At 45.5% G+C, this 21,025-nt stretch overlaps 1 protein-coding gene across 5 annotated transcripts in view; it reads left to right on the forward strand.

Moving 5' to 3' along the window:
- LOC139547799 (ubiquitin carboxyl-terminal hydrolase 2-like) overlaps positions 1 to 19,604 on the forward strand; it is a 44,436-nt gene extending 24,832 nt beyond the window's left edge. For 2 of the 5 annotated variants that reach the window (XM_071356883.1, XM_071356884.1), the window contains exons 4-13: positions 10,905 to 10,955; positions 11,884 to 12,010; positions 12,142 to 12,253; positions 12,746 to 12,856; positions 13,086 to 13,150; positions 13,846 to 13,949; positions 14,073 to 14,232; positions 18,107 to 18,211; positions 18,307 to 18,427; positions 19,397 to 19,604. In XM_071356883.1, coding sequence (XP_071212984.1) covers positions 10,905 to 10,955; positions 11,884 to 12,010; positions 12,142 to 12,253; positions 12,746 to 12,856; positions 13,086 to 13,150; positions 13,846 to 13,949; positions 14,073 to 14,232; positions 18,107 to 18,211; positions 18,307 to 18,427; positions 19,397 to 19,481 — 1,041 coding nt within the window. In that variant the 3' untranslated portion in view covers positions 19,482 to 19,604. Of the gene's footprint in view, positions 1 to 6,501; positions 7,130 to 10,904; positions 10,956 to 11,883; positions 12,011 to 12,141; positions 12,254 to 12,745; positions 12,857 to 13,085; positions 13,151 to 13,845; positions 13,950 to 14,072; positions 14,233 to 18,106; positions 18,212 to 18,306; positions 18,428 to 19,396 lie in introns of those variants that run through there. The other 3 variants (XM_071356886.1, XM_071356887.1, XM_071356885.1) reach the window with 3 other exon arrangements.
- Positions 19,605 to 21,025: the final 1,421 nt, after the last annotated feature.

Genomic DNA, 21,025 nt, shown 5'->3' on the forward strand with positions numbered 1-21,025 from the left:
TATTTATAGGACTATTTCTCTCTATACCATTTGTATTCCATATACATTTGACTATTGGATGTTCTTATAGGCACTTTAGTATTGCCAGTGTAACAGTATAGCTTCCGTCCCTCTCCTCACTCCTACCTGGGCTCGAACGAGGAGCACATTGACAACAGCCACCCTCGAAGCAGCGTTACACATGCAGAGCAAGGGGAACAACTACTCCAAGTCTCAGAGCGAGTGACATTTGAAACGCTATTAGCGCGCACCCCGCTAACTAGCTAGCCATTTCACATCGGTTACACCAGCCTAATCTCGGGAGTTGATAGGCAGTCAGACTGCTCTATAAAATATCAAATCATAGACTTAATTATAACATAATAACACACAGAAATACGAGCCTTTGGTCATTAATATGGTCGAATCCGGAACCTATCATTTCGAAAACAAAATGTTTATTATTATCGGATATACCCTGACTGTGCGTGCAATGAATGCAAGAGAAGTGACACAATTTCACCTGGTTAATATTGCCTGCTAACCTGGATTTCTTTTAGCTAAATATGCGGGTTTAAAAATATATACTTCTGTGTATTGATTTTAAGAAAGGCATTGATGTTTAGGTACACGTTGGAGCAACGACAGTCCTTTTTCCACGAATGCGCACCGCATCGATTATATGCAACGCAGGACACGCTAGATAAACTAGTAATATCATTAACCATGTGTAGTTAACTAGTGATTATGATTGATTGATTGTTTGTTTTTTATAAGATAAGTTTAATGCTAGCTAGCAACTTACCTTGGCTTCTTACTGCATTCGCATAACAGGCAGGCTCCTCGTAGAGTGCAATGAGAGGCAGGTGGTTAGAGCGTTGGACTACTTAACTGTAAGGTTGCAAGATTGAATCCCCGAGCTGACAAGGTAAACATCTGTCGTTCTGCCCCTGAATAAGGCAGTTAACCCACCGTTCCTAGGCTGTCATTGAAAATAAGAATGTGTTCTTAACTGACTTGCCTAGTTAAATAAAGGTGTAAAAAAAAAAATCGTCCAAATCGTTGTCCAAAAATACCGATATCCGATTGTTATGAAAACTTGAAATCGGCCCTAATTAATCGGCCATTTCGATTAATCGGTCGACCTCTATACTGTACTATAGTCTGGGGTGGAAAAGCCTGGGCTTTAAAAACCTTTTTCAAAGGTTTTGATCCAGTAGCCTAGCTTTTAGGCTACTTCTCTATCACCCTTAGCACTAAGTTTGAGTTACATAGGCCTACTGTGTTCTATAATCCGCAGAGCAACCCTTTTCCCTTTACCTCAGAGGGCTAGGAGGAGTTTTGGGTGGCTGAATTAGTGGCCAGGTCATTACAACAGGTATTAACACACTTTCAGAACCATTGTACAACTCCTGTCAGGTGGGACCCCCGGCTTCCCATTATGTGTCCGCAACTCTGCATAAGTGATGCCAGCCTATCACACGTGGGTGAAATTTGTCTTTCGTTTGTCTCTTGGTTGCTTTAGCCTAAGTCTAGACTCCCGTGGAACCAACAATGTTTTGCATGTCTGCCACCTTGTTCAGTCCGATACAGTAGCATAATGCTTTGATTAAAATGTAACGCCAGTCTGGTCTGTGTGAGAGCTTTAATACTGAGCCCTCTGGAAAACAATTACCCAGAACTCATTAGGCATCGTATTAATTCTGAGGAGTTCAGAGGGCTGGATCGTGAGAAATAGGTCTACCACTCAGCAAGCTGCCCATGATGTCAAACAGTAGCCTAACATTCACACTGCTCAACGTCAAAATCTGGTTGGCTGTTGAATTTAAAGCCTTGGGGAGTGGATTCAAACAGTTCAGTGTGTAGCCAAACTGTATCTGTACTCTACTTGGCACTGAGAACAGCAGGCCTTTTGATGTTGGTATTTTAAGTGCAACGATGACCATTCAGAGCGTTTTCCTCCGTTCCGTTACAGTCAGTGCCCGCAGAATGACGAGTAGCCTAAATATCAACAGAAACACAAAGTCTTTTTCATTAATGTTGTGTTCTGTATTTGAGTGACTGTTGCATTTAGCCTAGTTTCAGGACTTTGAAAGGTAGCCTAGCCTAGCTTTATGCTGAACCACGGTATTACTTTCCTTTTGGTTGTGCTAACCAATTTGGGCGTTTACTTAAACAAATGAATCTCCTTGATGTGCCCTTATCTAGGAAAGGTGGTTGGCAGATGTACATTGATCAAATGTGTAATGATTTGCCTAGCTAACCAGGTCTTTATCTCAGAAGTCAAAATACAAAAATTGATTTCTTTGTCGTATTTTGTAGTTTGCTATCCTTTAGGCTCTGTGTTTTCTCGCATCTCCCCTCAAGGTGGGATTGTTTTACACACACACACACACACACACACACGCTCAGCCTGGTGAGTAATGGAATGTGTTCCTTGGCTGTTTGTTGTGTACACATGCTAGGTCACAAGACTGAGCTGAGGACATACTGCTCTCTCTCTCTTTCCCATTTAGCCTACACATCACTTCAATGAAACCCAGTATGTACAATATACCTCCCCTCTTGACTCACATTCATGTTTTGATTATTTTATTGAACCTTTATTTATCAAGGTTAGTCTCATTGAGATCAAATCTATGTTTCAAATGAGACCTGGTCCAACCAAGACAGCAGTTGTAGGGGGAACAATGTTTCAGACAAATATCAGACATCACAACTTACAGACCTAGACACCATCAACAGAATGTGGTCGTAGACGACACATACATTACAGAGACAGACGCAATGCTCACGGCTTTTAATACAGTTAGTCTGGTACAATTTAGCTCAGATGAGCATGAGTCACGTCACAGCCAGCGATGCTTTTGGTAGGACATGCGAATTTAACGTCAGATTCCTTCTAGATCAGAAGCACAATTACAGAGGAAGACAGTTCTAAAGCCCAAAGGCTAAAGAAGTAGCTGTGGCAGCATGAAAGCAGTTTTGGTTCATTAACCCATAATCTATGGCAGTGTTATTATATTTTAGAAGACCTATTTAGTAGATCATTTCATATGGAATCAAGGCAATAGTCTAGGTAGCCTATAGGTAGACAGGCCCCCTGGCAGCAGTCTGCTGTTCACGCTAGGCCTATGCTACTTTCTGCAGCCGTTCTTTGACTCTGACTGAGGGCTGACTCGACTTGATGGCTGACGATGTTTAGACCCGCTTCATAATGTCTCCTGTTTACCAATCCCCTTTCTTGGCAGACCGCTGTTCTATGTGTGACTGGTATGGGGAAATGTCATTCTGATCTCCTCAAATGTAATAGGCAACATCATTGCAAATACAATTAGCTGTGTCAGGGACTCTGTACTTTTCCAATGCTTATGTCATTTGTTTGGTTTTAAGAGAGGTGGTGAAATTGAAATGGAGTGATGGAATTTTAGCCGCATAAGGGCCATCTGTATTGTCACACTCACTTTTTGAGTCCTAATAAATCAGGGTATTTTTAGACTTTGAGCAAGAGGGGTGAGCAACAAGATTGAGTGTTGAAGCCTGTAAACAAGTTTGTCTCCTCATAGGTGAGAGTTCAGAACTAACAGTGCTAAATGTTTATTACAGAGGGTGCAGTCAACACTTGTATTTGTATTGATTAACAGCAAATTGACAATGGTTTGTCAATTAATACTATTTGTTCCGTGAGGAAAACATGTTCTACCCTACAATCTGTTTTACCATGTTGTAAAACCTCACCTTTTGTACTTCTCACCTTTGGTACTGAATGTAGCTAAAATATATTAGGCCTACCATATTCTCCTTCAGCAGAATTTTCACATTGCAGAGAAGGAGCTCTTCTTTACTAGGAATTTACAGAAGGTTTGATCCTGATGTTTCTCCCCATCTGCCACAACGAACAGAAGAGCCATACTGTAGGCATCACAGTTTGACCTTCAAATAGCCTGAAAACCTCATGCTGTGGCTGAGTTGCAGGTGTCAGAATAACAGTCTTCCTCTGTGAAGCTAACTACAGTTGAAGTCAGAAGTTTACATACACTTAGGTTGGTGTAACGGTGTTCCTCCTCCCCTTCATACGAAGAGGAGGAGTAGTGATTCGACCAAAATGCAGCGGGTTTTGAATACATAATGATTTACTAAATCAATCGACGAGACACGAAAACAAACACTGGGAAGGATTACAAAATAACAAAAAACGAATGTAGACTGACCTACACCATGAGTACTTACATAAAACACGAAGCACGTAGGAACAGACTATAACAAACGAACGAACACTACAGTCCCGTGTGGTACGCAGACACGGAAGACAATCACCCACAAACAAACAGTGAGAACAACCTACCTTAATATGACTCTCAATTAGAGGAAAACGCAAAACACCTGCCTCTAATTAAGAGCCATACCAGGCAACCCAAAACCAACATAGAAACAGCAAACATAGACTGCCCACCCAAAACTCACGCCCTGACCATCACACACATACAAAACAACAGAAAACAGGTCAGGAACGTGACAGTTGGAGTCATTAAAACTTGTTTTTCAACCACTCCACAAGTGTCTTGTTAACAAACTATAGTTTTGGTAAGTCGGTTAGGACATCTACTTTGTGCATGACACAAGTCATTTTTCCAGCAATTGTTTACAGACAGATTATTTCACTTAAAATTCACTGTATCACAATTCTAGTGGGTCAGAAGTTTACATACACTAAGTTGACTGTGCCTTTAAACAGCTTGGAAAATTCCAGAAAATTATGTCATGGCTTTAGAAGCTTCTGATAGGCTTATTGACATCATTTGAGTCAATAGGAGGTCTACCTGTGGATGTATTTCAAGGTCTATCTTCAAACTCAGTGCCTCTTTGCTTGACATCATGGGAAAATCAAAAGAAATCAGCCAAGACCTCATTAAAAAAATTGTAGACCTCAACAAGTCTGATTCATCCTTGGGAGCAATTTCCAAACGCCTGAAGGTACCACGTTCATCTGCACAAACAATAGTACGCAAGTATAAACACCATGGGACCACGCAGCCGTCATACCACTCAGGAAGGAGACGCGTTCTGTCTCCTAGAGATGAACGTACATTAGTGCGAAAAGTGCAAATCAATCCCAGAACAACAGCAAAGGACCATGTGAAGATGCTGGAGGAAACAGGTACAAAAGTATCTATGTCCACAGTAAAACGAGTCCTATATCGACATAACATGAAAGGCCGCTCAGCAAGGAAGAAGCCACTGCTCCAAAACCGCCATAAAAAAGCCAGACTACGGTTTTCAACTGCACATGGGGACAAAGATCGTACTTTTTGGAGAAATGTCCTCTGGTCTGATGAAATAAAAACAACTGTTTGGCCATAATGACCATCGTTATGTTTGAAGGGAAAAGGGGGACGCTTGCAAGCTGAAGAACACCATCCCAACCGTGAAGCACGGGGTGGCAGCATCATGTTGTGGGGGGTGCTTTGCTGCAGGAGGGACTGGTGCACTTCACAAAATAGATGGTATCATTAGGGAGGAAAATGATGTGGACATATTGAAGCAAAATTTCAAGACATCAGTCAGGAAGTTAAAGCTTGGTTGCAAATGGGTCTTCCAAATGGACAATGACCCCAAGCATACTTCCAAAGTTGTGGAAAAATGACTTAAGGACAACAAAGTCAAGGTATTGGAGTGGCCATCACAAAGCCCTGACCTCAATCCTATAGAAAATTTGTGGGCAGAACTGAAAAAGCATGTGTGAACAAGGAGGCCTACAAACCTGACTCAGTTACACCAGCTCTGTCAGGAGGAATGGACCAAAATTCACCCAACTTATTGTGGGAAGCTTGTGGAAGGCCACGCAAAACGTTTGACCCAAGTTAAACAATTTAAAGGCAATGCTACCAAATACTAATTGAGTGTATGTAAACTTCTGACCCACTGGGAATGTAATGAACGAATTGAAAGCTGAAATAAATCATTCTCTCTACTATTATTCTGACATTTCACATTCTTAAAATGAAGTGGTGATGCTAACTAACCTAAACAGGGATTTTTTTACTTGGATTAAATGTCAGGAATTGTGAAAAACTGAGTTTAAATGTATTTGGCTAAGGTGTATGTAAACTTCCGACTTCAACTGTATGAAGAGATGTATTATTACAGCCATGGTCAATAGCCTAACAGATTATGAGCATGTAGTACAGTAGTAGTAGCCTACTCTCCCCAACACGATATACTGTACTCCTCTGAAATGTAGTCCTGCATTGAATAACTGGGTCTCACGCTGAGTAGCCCTTTAGAAAGGCCATATTCGACAGTGAATGTGTTGTATCTCATTGCTTGATGTATGGACAACGGGAATGAATGTTCCACGGGTGTCCTCGGAAGCACCATTCGAGTAATAAGCATAAACGTAATTCGTAGAAATGTGAATGGACCACTCTGACTGTTTGACGTCGGAGAGGTTTGTGGCAGCGGCTGACGTCTGTAGTACTAATCCGAAAAGAGGCGTGTCCTCGGGTTTGTAAAACGATGGAGAGGCAGTGGTCATTTACTTCTCAAACAGCCCGGTGGTTGATATACTGCACGAGGGAAATTGTTTTGATTTGCGTATACTGAAGGTCTTCGAATTCTGAAATATATAGGGGAGAAAATAAGACATTGCTCAGTCTGTTTTCATTGCGAAACTATTTAATTCATGTAGTGTTTATGTGTTTTTTCATGATATCAGGAGTGCCAGTCTGGTATGTATCGCTTGTAAATCGAGTGTAGATGAGATGAATGGCTCGGTTTTTTCATGACAACCGCAAAAAGGAAACGAATAAGCTCGAGCAAAAATACTAATATATTCGTAACGTAGGCTACCCTTTCATACAAAGGTCCTGCGACATATAATATCAGGAGATCGAGCGCAACTCCCGGTGAATCAAGAGCGCACCGGCTCTATCTGCCTGATACCGGCAGAGCATCAGAACACACCGGTAGCCGACTATATCAGACAGTCATCATGCCCAGCATGAGACAGTCATACACGGTGACCGTTCCCGAAGAACCCCCGGCCTCGGTTTTCCCGTTCTTGAAGCAAGAGATGCGGCGGAAAAGCTCGAGCATGTCTGGCTCGGTGCTGGTGTCAACCTTTGTAGGACTTCTCATTAATCAAGCCAAGGTAAAAAAAAAAAAAAAAAAAAGAGGATATATTGACACCAAGATAATCTATCGAATGTTTGTCTGCGTATTAGTTACAGTAATATATGTGTTGTTAATCAATAAGGAGGATTGATGTTGCGTTTCCTGGATGACAATCACTAGGGGTTCTTCTACACGGCATTGACAGCGATATAACATTGCAGCCACTCTAGCAGTAGCCTAAACCCCGCTAAACCTCTGTGGAGGATCAGTATTCTGGCAGGTCATTAGACTAGTTATATAATCTCAAATTAATCTCACTCCATAGCAGGCCTTTGATAAATTATATTACATAGCCTAGGCCTGTATCAAAATATATTTAGAATGGGGTTTTGTATTCTTTTTTATTATGCAACATCTGTAATATCATATGGGACAATATGTCCCACCCTCTCGCTATTTTTATTCATAATTCCATGTCCTTAGAGAGAAACAAATCAAGGTAAAATTGTTGTTCATGGGTTCTATTTTCAGACTGATGTTGAAATCATCTGACATGAGCTAATGGTGTTTACGGCTCTAGCAGTGACTGGATAACTCGTTGGTCAACAGTCATCCACTATAGTCTAATGATTAACGATTTTATTACAACCTTCAACGTTGACACTTCATTGATCATCTTCAATAATCCGGGTTCATCCTAGAGAGAGTGTATTGTATTGAACGTTTCAATGAAACAAACTCAATAGAAGGAGCGGAGCGGCATGACTGAAAGCACCTGGCTACTCTATCTTTGGCTCCCAGGCTTCGCTCTCATGAGGTGAAAGCCTGTGGCAGACGCTGGTATTTGGCTATCACAATGAAGAGTGGGGGGGGGGGGTTCTCGCTTGTCCCTCAAATGTTTTATCTATGGCTCATATTAGGTCTTGTGAGGCTTTTGTATAACCTGTTTTGGGAACGTGTTGCTATTGTTTCAGTGCATTATCTTGGTCTTGAATAGTCTGACAGACAGTGGATGTAAATATCAATTGATTAAGCTGGTCCATGACTGGTCCATCCATGACTCATCCATGACTGGTCAGTCACTTTGGTGGGTTGCTGTTGTTGTTGTCCCCCAACAGGGGCCAGGCACAGGAAGGTCAGAACATGCTGTTCTCCGTCTCCAGCAGCTCTCACTCAACACAACACAACACTGCTGCCAGCTAATGATTATAGCGCATTCCATGGAGCAAGGTGGAACCGTGTCAGGCAGGCCCAGGCCTACTCAACCCATTCAGGGCTCAACTTGTACCTGGCTGTTTCATCATGAGATAGTTTAGCTCAGTATCAATGTCAGTGACAGTGACTGCTAAGAGCCAAGGAACCCAAAACAGCTAAACAACAGATAACATTTAAATCAAATGTCTCGGATTGATAGTGTGGTGGCAGTAATCATGTTATGTGTAAATACATTGAGAATGCAAGGCAATTCATTAATCAGTCTCTGTGTTATGTGAAAACTAGGCCAAATTTGTATCTGTAAATGGAATGACAGTAGACTAGAGATTGGACTACTGTAGCTACAGTTTGAACCAAACACTGCCTATTACCGAATGGCCTCCATCATGGATTGGAGTAATGGATGTGCCTGGGCATGTTTTAACGCTCCACATAGCCTGGTCCTAGAAGTGTTCTTGCATGACAATAGGAGTTGGCAAGACAGCATGGGACCTGCACGGCTAGCATTCAGACAGAGAGTACAATATTGGTCCATTTGCACAGATATTCTTCATTTTTTGCTGTCACACAACACAGGTTGGGTGCAGCACAGGGGCAGTATACAGGGATATTGAAGCCGGTAACGTTGCCTGTTCTGCAAATTTCACCGCAGGCAGCTTGAGGGTTTGAACCGGCAACCTTCTGATCACAAGGTGATTAGTGCACTGCTATGATGATTAACAGCAGTGGGCTTCTTGCATTTGCCGGGGCTTGTCACACCACTGTGAAGACTAGAGTTATATAACTAAGTTTATCATCAAAGGTTAATGAATAAGACATTTTCATAATGGGTGACACTGATTCATCTGTTGCTAGTCCAAAGAAGAACACTGGTCGGTCAGTCAGTTAATCAGTAAGTCACACTAAAGCCCTTGCCAGATGTTGTGAGTGTGACCAAGTGCGTTTGTCATATTGTCCTCTAGCTTGTTCATGTAAAAATAGCGTTCCCTGGGAGAGAGGCTGTCAGTATGACTTCTGCAGTGACAGTCACACCGCTCTGACAGCAGCCAGCCAATGAGAACGCGGCAGCAAGTTCTGAAGGAAAGGTGCTATTTTGGGCTCTGATGATATTACTCAGCAAAGTACGGCACATGGTGGCGTCATGGGGCTCATTCCGGGAAAACTGTTCTGGAGGTGAAAAGCGGTGTGAGTTTGTTATGAGCATTATCCAGTATGATCCTTGCCTTGCAGCGACCTAATAATCTGCCCGTCCTCCTGGAGTGTAGCCTACACTCGCACACTACTTGCCACCAATGTAAAAACATTGGATTTGTGTAGGCTACAAAAGGAATCATACCAGTCAATTCCTTTCAAATGAAGGGAAGTGAACAAGTGAATACTAGGGGGAAATGAGATTATTGTCTCGGACAGTAGGAACCAACCCACTACAAGGAACTGACTGTATACCAATAACTGACAACAGGGAATGTTTTGTTCATGTGGTCGCGGACTAATAAATCACTTTATTTTACGTTGGAATTGAGAAAGAAGGATTTAGATAATCCTGAGTTAATTAAACTGTTGGATGGGTTTTTCTATTCTGTCGGGAAAGGGGGACAGATGGCGTGGGGTTATTTATGTAATAGTAAAATGCTACAGCCCGTCCCAAGTTTGTGTTCTCATAACTGGAACAAACTGTCTGGTTGAACTCCCAGACACCAGGAGCACATGGGTGTGTGTCTGTTTTTCACTGTGTGTCCCGTGGTGGTTGGTCACTCCTGCGGTCATGGGGAGAGACTAGGGAGGGAGGCTATATGAGCCAGAACAGAACATGCAGGTGAGAGTTACTGGAGAGCTTAAGTCAGGGTCACTTCAGTGTTATATTGAGTTCCGCTGGATTGGGTTTCCTCTCCTGTTCCCCAGCAGCGCTGTGCTCTACATCAACCCATAAAAACATAATTGTGTCAGGTTTTTGGCCTGTCTGACTCTGCGTGAACTGTACTCTACCTATCCCAGTCTCCCTTCCTCCTGGTCTAAATGTGGGGACTGTATCATTGTGATGGGGCCTTGTGTTCACTTATGTTCAAAGTAATAGGCATAAATAATTGATTGTAGCATTTCTACAGAGGCCTCAAAGCACAACACATTGCATTCCATATTAAAGAGATATGTACTTCATGTAAAGTTTTGTCCACAGTCGTATTGGTGCTTTGGTAATTATTTCCATTACTACTCAATTATAAAACGACAGAACTTATATAATTAAACTGCAGTGACGTCAGTCATGTTCTTTTCTACAAAGCCCTTATTCTACATTTGTAGACCGTTATCCACTTTAAAGCCTTTAGGCTATTGCTAAGCCAAGATGTTTCAGTTGTGTAGGAAACGCTGCACATCTGAGGTGGTGCGTACGGCGTGATTCCCTCTGAATTGAAACAGGACCAGGCTAATGTTCGACAAAGAATATGTCCATCTGTCCACGAACGCCCCTCGTTTTCTGAGCATGGCCCCCCGTGTGTGTCGCACACGTCCTTCCACCGTAGGCCCATGTAGAGATCCCATTCTCTCACGTGCTTTTGTCGTAAATGTTTTCCTTGTCGTGTTCTTCTCCTCCCCAGAACTCCAAGAGTGCCCAGGGCCTGGTGGGCCTACGGAACCTGGGAAATACCGTAAGTAATGGCCTGGGTACGCACACACACACTCATACATGTGTACACACACACACATATTTCTACTATATTTAGGCCTCTATTCATGTGTGTTGTGTAATAAACGTGGAATATTGTCAGTGTACCGAAAAATAGTGTAATCCACATGTCCTATCCTCTGCCATCGGCTTAAGGGCTGTGTTTTGATATCACGAACACTTTCCCTTAGCTAGTCTATTTCCATTTGCTGAGATTATTTGCCATGCCATCTCATGGCTCTACAAACAGGAGGAGGGGAGGGGACAGGGGAGGGGGCATTTGCCAGGCAACAGCGAGAAGGATGGGTCCCGAAATAAACTGTCTACTTGCACAGTAACCTTATCAGAGTGCTTCTGCTGCACTCTGTACCGGCTGGGGGACTTGACTGTCTCTCGCTCTCTCTATCCCTGCTACCTTTCATTCACTCAGCCCGCTGTTCCTCGTTTTCCCCATGCTAGCATGTGTAACATGTGATGTTAATTGTTCATTTTTTATTTAACTAGGCAAGTCAGTTAAGAATAAATTCTTATTTACAATGACGGCCTAGGAACAGTGGGTTAACTGCCTTGTTCAGGGGCAGAGCGACAGATTTTTACCTTGTCAGCTCAGGGATTCGATCTAGCAACCTCGCGGTTACTGGCTCTAACCACTAGGCTACCTGCCACTCCATGCATGCATGTATGTAACAAAAAAATATCTAAAAATAACTTCAGCAGACACGAATTCACCTCTGCACATTTGTCTTCAACATTGAAACCGTTATTGTCAAATTATTGTGTATGCAGGAATTATTTTTTAAATATATTTCTCAACAATCTCGATTTTGAAGCTGTAACTTCCTGCACCACAAACAGCATGGTAGTGTGTGTGTTAACCCTCTTCTGAAGACTGTGTGTGTGTGTCTCTACAGTGCTTCATGAACTCCATCCTGCAGTGTCTCAGTAACACACACAACCTCCGGGACTACTGTCTCCACAACTCCCACCGACGCGACCTTAACAAAAACAGCCGCACCAACACCGGAGCGCTCATGGAGGGTGAGACAGCTAGCCTAAGTCCCCTGCAGTCAATGAATGCTGAACATAGTATTTACCAGCCAGTCCCCCATTTGACAATGTCTGCCCTTATTTCGAGGGAATCTGATCTATCTTCCTGGTTGTGCTTCTAGAATTTGCCAAGCTCCTCCAGACCATGTGGACGTCCTCGAGCAGCGAGGCGGTCGGGCCCTCAGAGTTCAAAACTCAGATCCAGAGATACGCCCCCCGATTCGTGGGATACAAGTATGTTGTTCCTCAACTAACTATTCACCAAGGCTACCTGTGAAATGGCACCCTATTCCCTATATAGTGCACTACTTTTGACAACAGCAGAGCCCTATGGGCCTTAGTGTAAAATGTGTGCACTTTATACAGATGTAGGATCTTAATTTGAACCAGTATGCTACAGCAGGAAAATAATTCTGCAGCAACAGGTAATGTGAATTATTATGTGGATTATTATTAACAGACATTTTTGTAGAGGTTGATACATTTTTCGTAAGGGAAAATCAAGTCAGAAATTTCAAAGTGGAAATGACAAACTTCAGAAGTGTTTTTAAACTTCAAATACACTGCAAGTTTGACATTTCCTAAGATCCTACATCTGTAGGGAATAGGTTGCCATAGAGGCACTCGAAATCGAATACCTTTGTATCAGTAATGGTATTGTAGATGATTTTCCAATGCGTAAAAAAATGACTCATATGTTTTGTCTGTCTGTGTCCCTCCCTCCAGCCAACAGGATGCCCAGGAGTTCCTGCGCTTCCTGCTGGACGGGCTGCACAACGAGGTAAACCGGGTCACGGTGCGGCCGCGGGGCAGCTCGGAGGACTTTGACCACTTGCCGTGAGTGTCTCCTGCTCTTTCTCTCTCCATGAACTACCGTGGGACTATGGTCAAGAGAATGTTAACTGGGAGAGTAGGGCACGGCCAGGGCTGCAGCATGTCCCATATTATTAGTACGCATCAGTCGGTGTGGAGGCGTGACGCCTCGTGGATTTACTAGAGGGGAGGCGTGGGAGCAGTGAGCATGAATACTGACACACCCTCTCCTGTCCGGTCGTCCCTCCCACAGTGACCGAGAGAAAGGGGATAGAATGTGGAGCAAGTACCTGGAGAGAGAGGACAGCAAAGTAGTGGGTAAGGGCACGCATCAACACCCACAGGGGTTGAGTAACACACCCACAGGGGTTGAGTAACACACCCACAGGGGTTGAGTAACACACCCACAGGGGTTGAGTAACACACCCACAGGGGTTGAGTAACACTGTGTGCTGTTAATAAATTGTGTTTCCATGTGTAGTCTGTTGATTGATGTAGTGCGTGTGTGCGCAGGTTGGCATTTATTGTCATGAATCTTTCCCTGGGGGCAGCTCTGCAGAGTGGTCACTAGCTGGCACTGCCACAAAGTCAAATAAATCCGTTTTTTTAACCTTAATCTTAACCACATTGCTAACCTTAATGCCTAACCTTAAATGAAGACCAAAAAGCAACTTTTTGTTATCATACATTTTTACGATATAACTAGGCAATTTTGACTTTGCAGCTGGCCCATCTAGAGGAAATTGCTCAGTTTTGCCTCCAGGGCAAGATTCATGACAAGAAACATCAATCTGCCGTGTCTGAGTGTGTGTGTGTCTGAGTGTGTGTGTGTCTGAGTGTGTGTGTGTCTGAGTGTGTGTGTGTCTGAGTGTGTGTGTGTGTGTGTGTGTGTGTGTGTGTGTGTGTGTGTGTGTGTGTGTGTGTGTGTGTGTGTGTGTGTGTGTGTGTGTGTGTGTGTGTGTGTGTGTGTGAGGGGGGGTAGTAATGGTCTCTCTCTGCCCTGTCCTCCACAGACCTGTTTGTGGGTCAGCTGAAGAGCTCGTTGACATGCAGCACGTGTGGCTACTGCTCCACTGTCTTTGACCCCTTCTGGGATCTCTCGCTACCCATCGCAAAGGTCAGTGTCGACAATGCACACCAGCTTCTTCCCCACAGTGTTGCACATTCACCGTTCACCAGACCCACATACAGTCCCAGCGTTTTTATGTCACCTAAATGTGTCGTGTGTCTATGTGTCAAGAAGGGCTACGGAGAAGTGAGTCTGATGGACTGCGTGAGTCTCTTCACCAAAGAGGACGTGCTCGACGGAGATGAAAAACCAACGTGCTACAGGTGTAAAGCCAGAAGAAGATGCACAAAGAAGTTCACTGTACAGAAATTCCCCAAGATCTTAGTGCTTCGTATCCTTTCTCAAGCCGCTCATATTTGTAGTCTCCATTTGTCTGATGATACTCTTATCCCATTAGATGTTATAGAGGAGAGAGGAGTTGGCTGACGCCTGGTCCCAGATCTGTATATAATGTACTTATGCCAAATCAAATCAAATCAAATTTTATTAGTCACATACACATGGTTAGCAGATGTTAATGCGAGTGTAGCGAAATGCTTGTGCTTCTAGTTCCGACAATGCAGTAATAACCAACAAGTAATCTAACCTAACAATTCCACAACTACTACCTTACACACACACACAAGTGTAAAGGGATAAAGAATATGTACATAAAGATATATGAATGAGTGGTGGTACAGAACGGCATGGCAGATGCAGTAGATGGTATAGAGTACGGTATATACATATGAGATGAGTACTGTAGGGTATGTAAACATAAAGTGGCATAGTTTAAAGTGGCTAGTGGTACATGTATTACATAAAGATGGCAAGATGCAGTAGATGATATAGAGTACAGTATATACATATGAGATGGGTAATGTAGGGTATGTAAACATTATATTAAGTGGCATTGTTTAAAGTGGCTAGTGGTACATTTTTACATAATTTCCATCAATTCCCATTTTTAAAGTGGCTGGAGTTGAGTCAGTATGTTGGCAGCGGCCGCTAAATGTTAGTGGTGGCTGTTTAACAGTCTGATGGCCTTGAGATAGAAGCTGTTTTTCAGTCTCTCGGTCCCTGCTTTGATGCACCTGTACTGACCTCGCCTTCTGGATGATAGCGGGGTGAACAGGCAGTGGCTTGGGTGGTTGTTGTCCTTGATGATCTTTATGGCCTTCCTGTGACATCGGGTGGTGTAGGTGTCCTGGAGGGCAGGTAGTTTGCCCCCGGTGATGCGTTCTGCAGACCTCACTACCCTCTGGAGAGCCTTACGGTTGTGGGCGGAGCAGTTGCCGTACCAGGCGGTGATACAGCCCGACAGGATGCTCTCGATTGTGCATCTGTAGAAGTTTGTGAGTGCTTTTGGTGACAAGCCGAATTTCTTCAGCCTCCTGAGGTTGAAGAGGCGCTGCTGCGCCTTCTTCACAACGCTGTCTGTGTGGGTGGACCAATTCAGTTTGTCCGTGATGTGTACACCGAGGAACTTAAAACTTTCCACCTTCTCCACTACTGACCCGTCGATGTGGATAGGGGGGTGCTCCCTCTGCTGTTTCCTGAAGTCCACAATCATCTCCTTTGTTTTGTTGACGTTGAGTGTGAGGTTATTTTCCTGACACCACACTCCGAGGGCCCTCACCTCCTCCCTGTAGGCCGTCTCGTCGTTGTTGGTAATCAAGCCTACCACTGTAGTGTCATCCGCAAACTTGATGATTGAGTTGGAGGCGTGCATGGCCACGCAGTCGTGGGTGAACAGGGAGTACAGGAGAGGGCTCAGAACGCACCCTTGTGGGGCCCCAGTGTTGAGGATCAGCGGGGTGGAGATGTTGTTACCTACCCTCACCACCTGGGGGCGGCCCGTCAGGAAGTCCAGGACCCAGTTGCACAGGGCGGGGTCGAGACCCAGGGTCTCGAGCTTGATGGCGAGTTTGGAGGGTACTATGGTGTTAAATGCTGAGCTGTAATCGATGAACAGCATTCTCACATGGGTATTCCTCTTGTCCAGATGGGTTAGGGCAGTGTGCAGTGTGGTTGCGATTGCGTCGTCTGTGGACCTATTGGGTCGGTAAGCAAATTGGAGTGGGTCTAGGGTGTCCGGTAGGGTGGAGGTGATATGGTCCTTGACTAGTCTCTCAAAGCACTTCATGATGACGGAAGTGAGTGCTACGGGGCGGTAGTCGTTTAGCTCAGTTACCTTAGCTTTCTTGGGAACGGGAACAATGGTGGCCCTCTTGAAGCATGTGGGAACAGCAGACTGGGATAAGGATTGATTGAATATGTCCGTAAACACACCAGCCAGCTGGTCTGCGCATGCTCTGAGGACGCGGCTGGGAATGCCGTCTGGGCCTGCAGCCTTGCGAGGGTTAACACGTTTAAATGTTTTACTCACCTCGGCTGCAGTGAAGGAGAGCCCGCAGGTTTTGGTAGGGGGCCGTGTCAGTGGCACTGTATTGTCCTCAAAGCGGGCAAAAAAGTTGTTTAGCCTGTCTGGGAGCAAGACATCCTGGTCCGCGACGGGGCTGGTTTTCTTTTTGTAATCCGTGATTGACTGTAGACCCTGCCACATACCTCTTGTGTCTGAGCTGTTGAATTGCGACTCGATTTTGTCTCTGTACTGGGACTTAGCCTGTTTGATTGCCTTGCGGAGAGAATAGCTACACTGTTTGTATTCGGTCATGCTTCCGGTCACCTTGCCCTGGTTAAAAGCAGTGGTTCGCGCTTTCAGTTTCACGCGAATGCTGCCGTCAATCCACGGTTTCTGGTTTGGGAATGTTTTAATCGTTGCTGTGGGTACGACATCGTCAATGCACTTCCTAATGAACTCGCTCACCGAATCAGCATATTCGTCAATATTGTTGTTGGACGCGATGCGGAACATATTCCAATCCGCGTGATCGAAGCAGTCTTGAAGCGTGGATTCAGATTGGTCGGACCAGCGTTGAACAGACCTGAGCGCGGGAGCTTGTTGTTTGAGTTTCTGTTTGTAGGCTGGAATCAACAAAATGGAGTCGTGGTCAGCTTTTCCGAAAGGGGGGCGGGGGAGGGCCTTATATGCGTCGCGGAAATTAGTATAACAATGATCTAGGGTTTTTCCAGCCCTGGTAGCACAATCGATATGCTGATAGAATTTAGGGAGTTTTGTTTTTAGATTAGCCTTGTTAAAATCCCCAGCTACGATGAATGCAGCCTCAGGGTGTGTGGTTTCCAGTTTACAAAGAGTCAGATAAAGTTCGTTCAGGGCCATCGATGTGTCTGCTTGGGGGGGAATATATACGGCTGTGATTATGATTGAAGAGAATTCCCTTGGTAGATAATGCGGTCGACATTTGATTGTGAGGAGTTCTAGATCAGGTGAACAGAATGACTTGAGTTCCTGTGTGTTGTTATGATGATCACACCACTTCTCGTTAATCATAAGGCATACCCCCCCGCCCCTCTTCTTACCGGAAAGATGTTTGTTTCTGTCGGCGCGATGCATGAAGAAACCAGCTGGCTGCACCGACTCCGTTAGCGTCCCTTGAGTTAGCCATGTTTCCGTGAAGCAGAGCACGTTGCAATCCCTGATGTCTCTCTGGAATGCTACCCGTGCTCGGATTTCATCAACCTTATTGTCAAGAGACTGGACATTGGCGAGTAGTATGCTAGGGAGTGGAGCGCGATGTGCCCGTCTCCGAAGCCTGACCACGAGACCGCCCCGTTTGCCCCTTTTTCGGCGTCGCACAGGGTCGCCGGCTGGGATCAGATCCATTGTATTGGGTGGAAGGCAAAACACTGGATCCGTTTCGGGAAAGTCATATTCCTGGTAGGAACGATGATGAGTTGACGTTAATCGTATATTCAGTAGTTCCTCCCGACTGTATGTAATGAAACCTAAGATTACCTGGGGTACCGATGTAAGAAATAACACATAGAAAAACAAAATACTGCATATTTTCCAAGGAACGCGAAGCGAGGCGGCCATCTCTTTTCGGCGCCGGAAGTTCAACACATCATGTATGAGACAATTGTAGTCCGAGGAGTTGGTTATGGTTCAACTAAAACACACAGATCTGGGACCAGCCTAGAAGTGCTCTCTGTTGCTATAAGAGGCTTGCCTATGTGTTAATGTATGTATGTGAACCTTCATATGAAACCCACCCAAGGTTCCATATGAAGCCCCCGTCTCTGTGTATTTACGGACGCTTCCGCCCTACACTGCTTTTTCCTTTACCCACCTACTTGTCCAGATCTGAAACGCTTCTCTGAAGCGCGGAGAACCAGCAAACTGTCCACATTTGTCAACTTCCCCATGGAGAAACTGGACCTCAGGGAGTTTGCCTCGGAAAACAGCAGTGAGTACCATCGTCTGTCGGGTAGAATCGTCTGTCGAGGTACGACAGTGGCAGTCTACTGATTCCTCTCTTTCCCCTGTCCCTTTCCCCCACAGTAAATGCAGTTTATAACCTGTACGCAGTGTCCAATCACTCAGGCACGACCATGGGCGGCCACTACACAGCGTACTGTCGCAACCCCACCTCGGGAGAATGGTACACGTTCAATGACTCCAGGTATATCTTTCCCTCTCCCTTTATCAAACTACACTACCCACAAGGCTCTGCTAGCAAACCGTACTGCTCAGAACTGAGCTCATTAGCGTTGAATCGACTGGAAATCTTAGAACACTTGAAATACTCCTGTTTAGAACATTCGAGCACTCTTCCACCTCACTCCATACACAGGGTACATCTGAAATGGCACCATATTCCCTTTATAGTGCACTACTTTTATCACTAGTCTGGTCAACAGTAGTGCACCACTTTATACAGTAGGGAATAGGATGTTGTTTAGAATGGACCACCACAGTGTAGGGCCTCTGTGTAACAAATGATCTGCTGGGTCTCATGTTGAGAGTGCTAGAGCAGAGTGTCAGGGAGAGGACATGAAGAGCCTGTGTCCGTCCGTCTGTCCTGCTTGCTGGCTACATACCATTCACCCAGAGCTACTTGCTTTCTTAATAACAGTGCCTCCCCTAAATTCTGTCAAGTGTGCAGTAGCCTACCTCCTCCCTCTCTCCGCCTCCCCCTCTCTCACCTCTCTCCCACTCATTGCCTCGTGAGAGTCTCTCTCTCTCTCTCTCTCTCTCTCTCTCTCTCTCTCTCTCTCTCTCTCTCTCTCTCTCTCTCTCTCTCTCAGCCACCTGTCTTCTTTCCCTGCTCCTCCGCTCTCATTCATTATGCAGTTCTCTCTCTCTCTCTCCTGTTTTTTCCCCTCCCTTTCCTCCTTTAACCTTATCTATGCTTAATGCACAGTATGATAGTACCCACGCAATGTTACTCTAAAAACTCTCTGCCGTAAAACTAGTACCTTTGTTAGAAAACAACCGTCTGAATACACCATCCATTTTCATGGTTTTGTGACATAATAGTGGAACATAATTGCATTTCTCCAATAACATTGTCAATTCGTTGCACCGTTATGACTGTCAACAACATTACAGCTCATTCACATGCATCCCCTCTTCCTCTCTCCCCTCACAGAGTATCGCCAATGTCCTCCAGCCAAGTGCGCAGCAGTGACGCCTACGTGCTATTCTACGAGCTGGCCTCCTCCTCGCGGATGTGAGGGCCTCCCGGAGGAGGAGGTGGAGGGCACTGCGGACGGTGGGAGGGAGGAGGAGGAGGAGGAGGAGGAGGGCAAAGCCAGGCCCTTTAGGACTAATCACATCCACAAGAGACTACAACTCCCCCTTCCCCAACTCCATCCACAACAGAGAGAGGCTACTACTCCCCAACTCCATCCACAACAGAGAGAGGCTACTACTCCCCCCCCCCCCCCCAACTCCATCCACAACAGAGAGAGGCTACTACTCCCCAACTCCATCCACAACAGAGAGAGGCTACTACTCCCCCCCCCCCCAACTCCATCCACAACAGAGAGAGGCTACTACTCCCCCCTCCCCAACTCCATCCACAACAGAGAGAGGCTACTACTCCCCAACTCTTTCCACAACAGAGAGAGGCTACTACTCCCCAACTCCATCCACAACAGAGCGAGACTACTACTCCACACTCCCCAACTCCATCCACAACAGAGAGAGACTACTACTCCACACTCCCCAACTCCATCCACAACAGAGAGAGACTACTACTCCCCCCTCCCCAACTCCATCCACAACAGAGAGAGGCTACTACTCCCCAACTCTTTCCACAACAGAGAGAGGCTACTACTCCCCAAATCCATCCACAACAGAGAGAGACTACTACTCCACACTCCCCAACTCCATCCACAACAGAGAGAGGCTACTACTCCCCCTCCCCAACTCCATCCACAACAGAGAGGCTACTACTCCCCAACTCCATCCACAACAGAGAGACTACTACTCCCCCCTCCCCAACTCCATCCACAACAGAGAGAGACTACTAGTCCCCCCTCCCCAACAGAGAGGCTACTACTCCCCCCTCCCCAACTCCATCCACAACAGAGAGAGGCTACTACTCCCCCTCCCCAACTCCATCCACAACAGAGAGAGGCTACTACTCCCCCCTCCCCAACTCCATCCACAACAGAGAGAGGCTACTACTCCACACTCCCCAACTCCATCCACAACAGAGACTACTACTCCCCCCTCCCCAACTCCATCCACAACAGAGAGACTACTACTCCACACTCCCCAACTCCATCCACAACAGAGAGACTACTACTCCACACTCCCCAACTCCATCCACAACAGAGAGAGGCTACTACTCCCCCCTCCCCAACTCCATCCACAACAGAGAGACTACTACTCCCCCCTCCTCAACTCCATCCACAACAGAGAGAGACTACTACTCCATACTCCCCAACTCCATCCACAACAGAGAGACTACTACTCCCCCCTCCCCAACTCCATCCACAACAGAGAGAGACTACTACTCCACACTCCCCAACTCCATCCACAACAGAGAGAGGCTACTACTCCCCCCTCCCCAACTCCATCCACAACAGAGAGACTACTACTCCCCCCTCCCCAACTCCATCCACAACAGAGAGAGGCTACTACTCCACACTCCCCAACTCCATCCACAACAGAGAGAGGCTACTACTCCCCAACTTTATCCACAACAGAGAGAGACTACTACTCCCCCCTCCCCAACTCCATCCACAACAGAGAGAGGCTACTACTCCCC

Source organism: Salvelinus alpinus, chromosome 21 (genome assembly GCF_045679555.1).
Source record: "Salvelinus alpinus chromosome 21, SLU_Salpinus.1, whole genome shotgun sequence".
Lineage (NCBI taxonomy): Eukaryota > Metazoa > Chordata > Actinopteri > Salmoniformes > Salmonidae > Salvelinus > Salvelinus alpinus.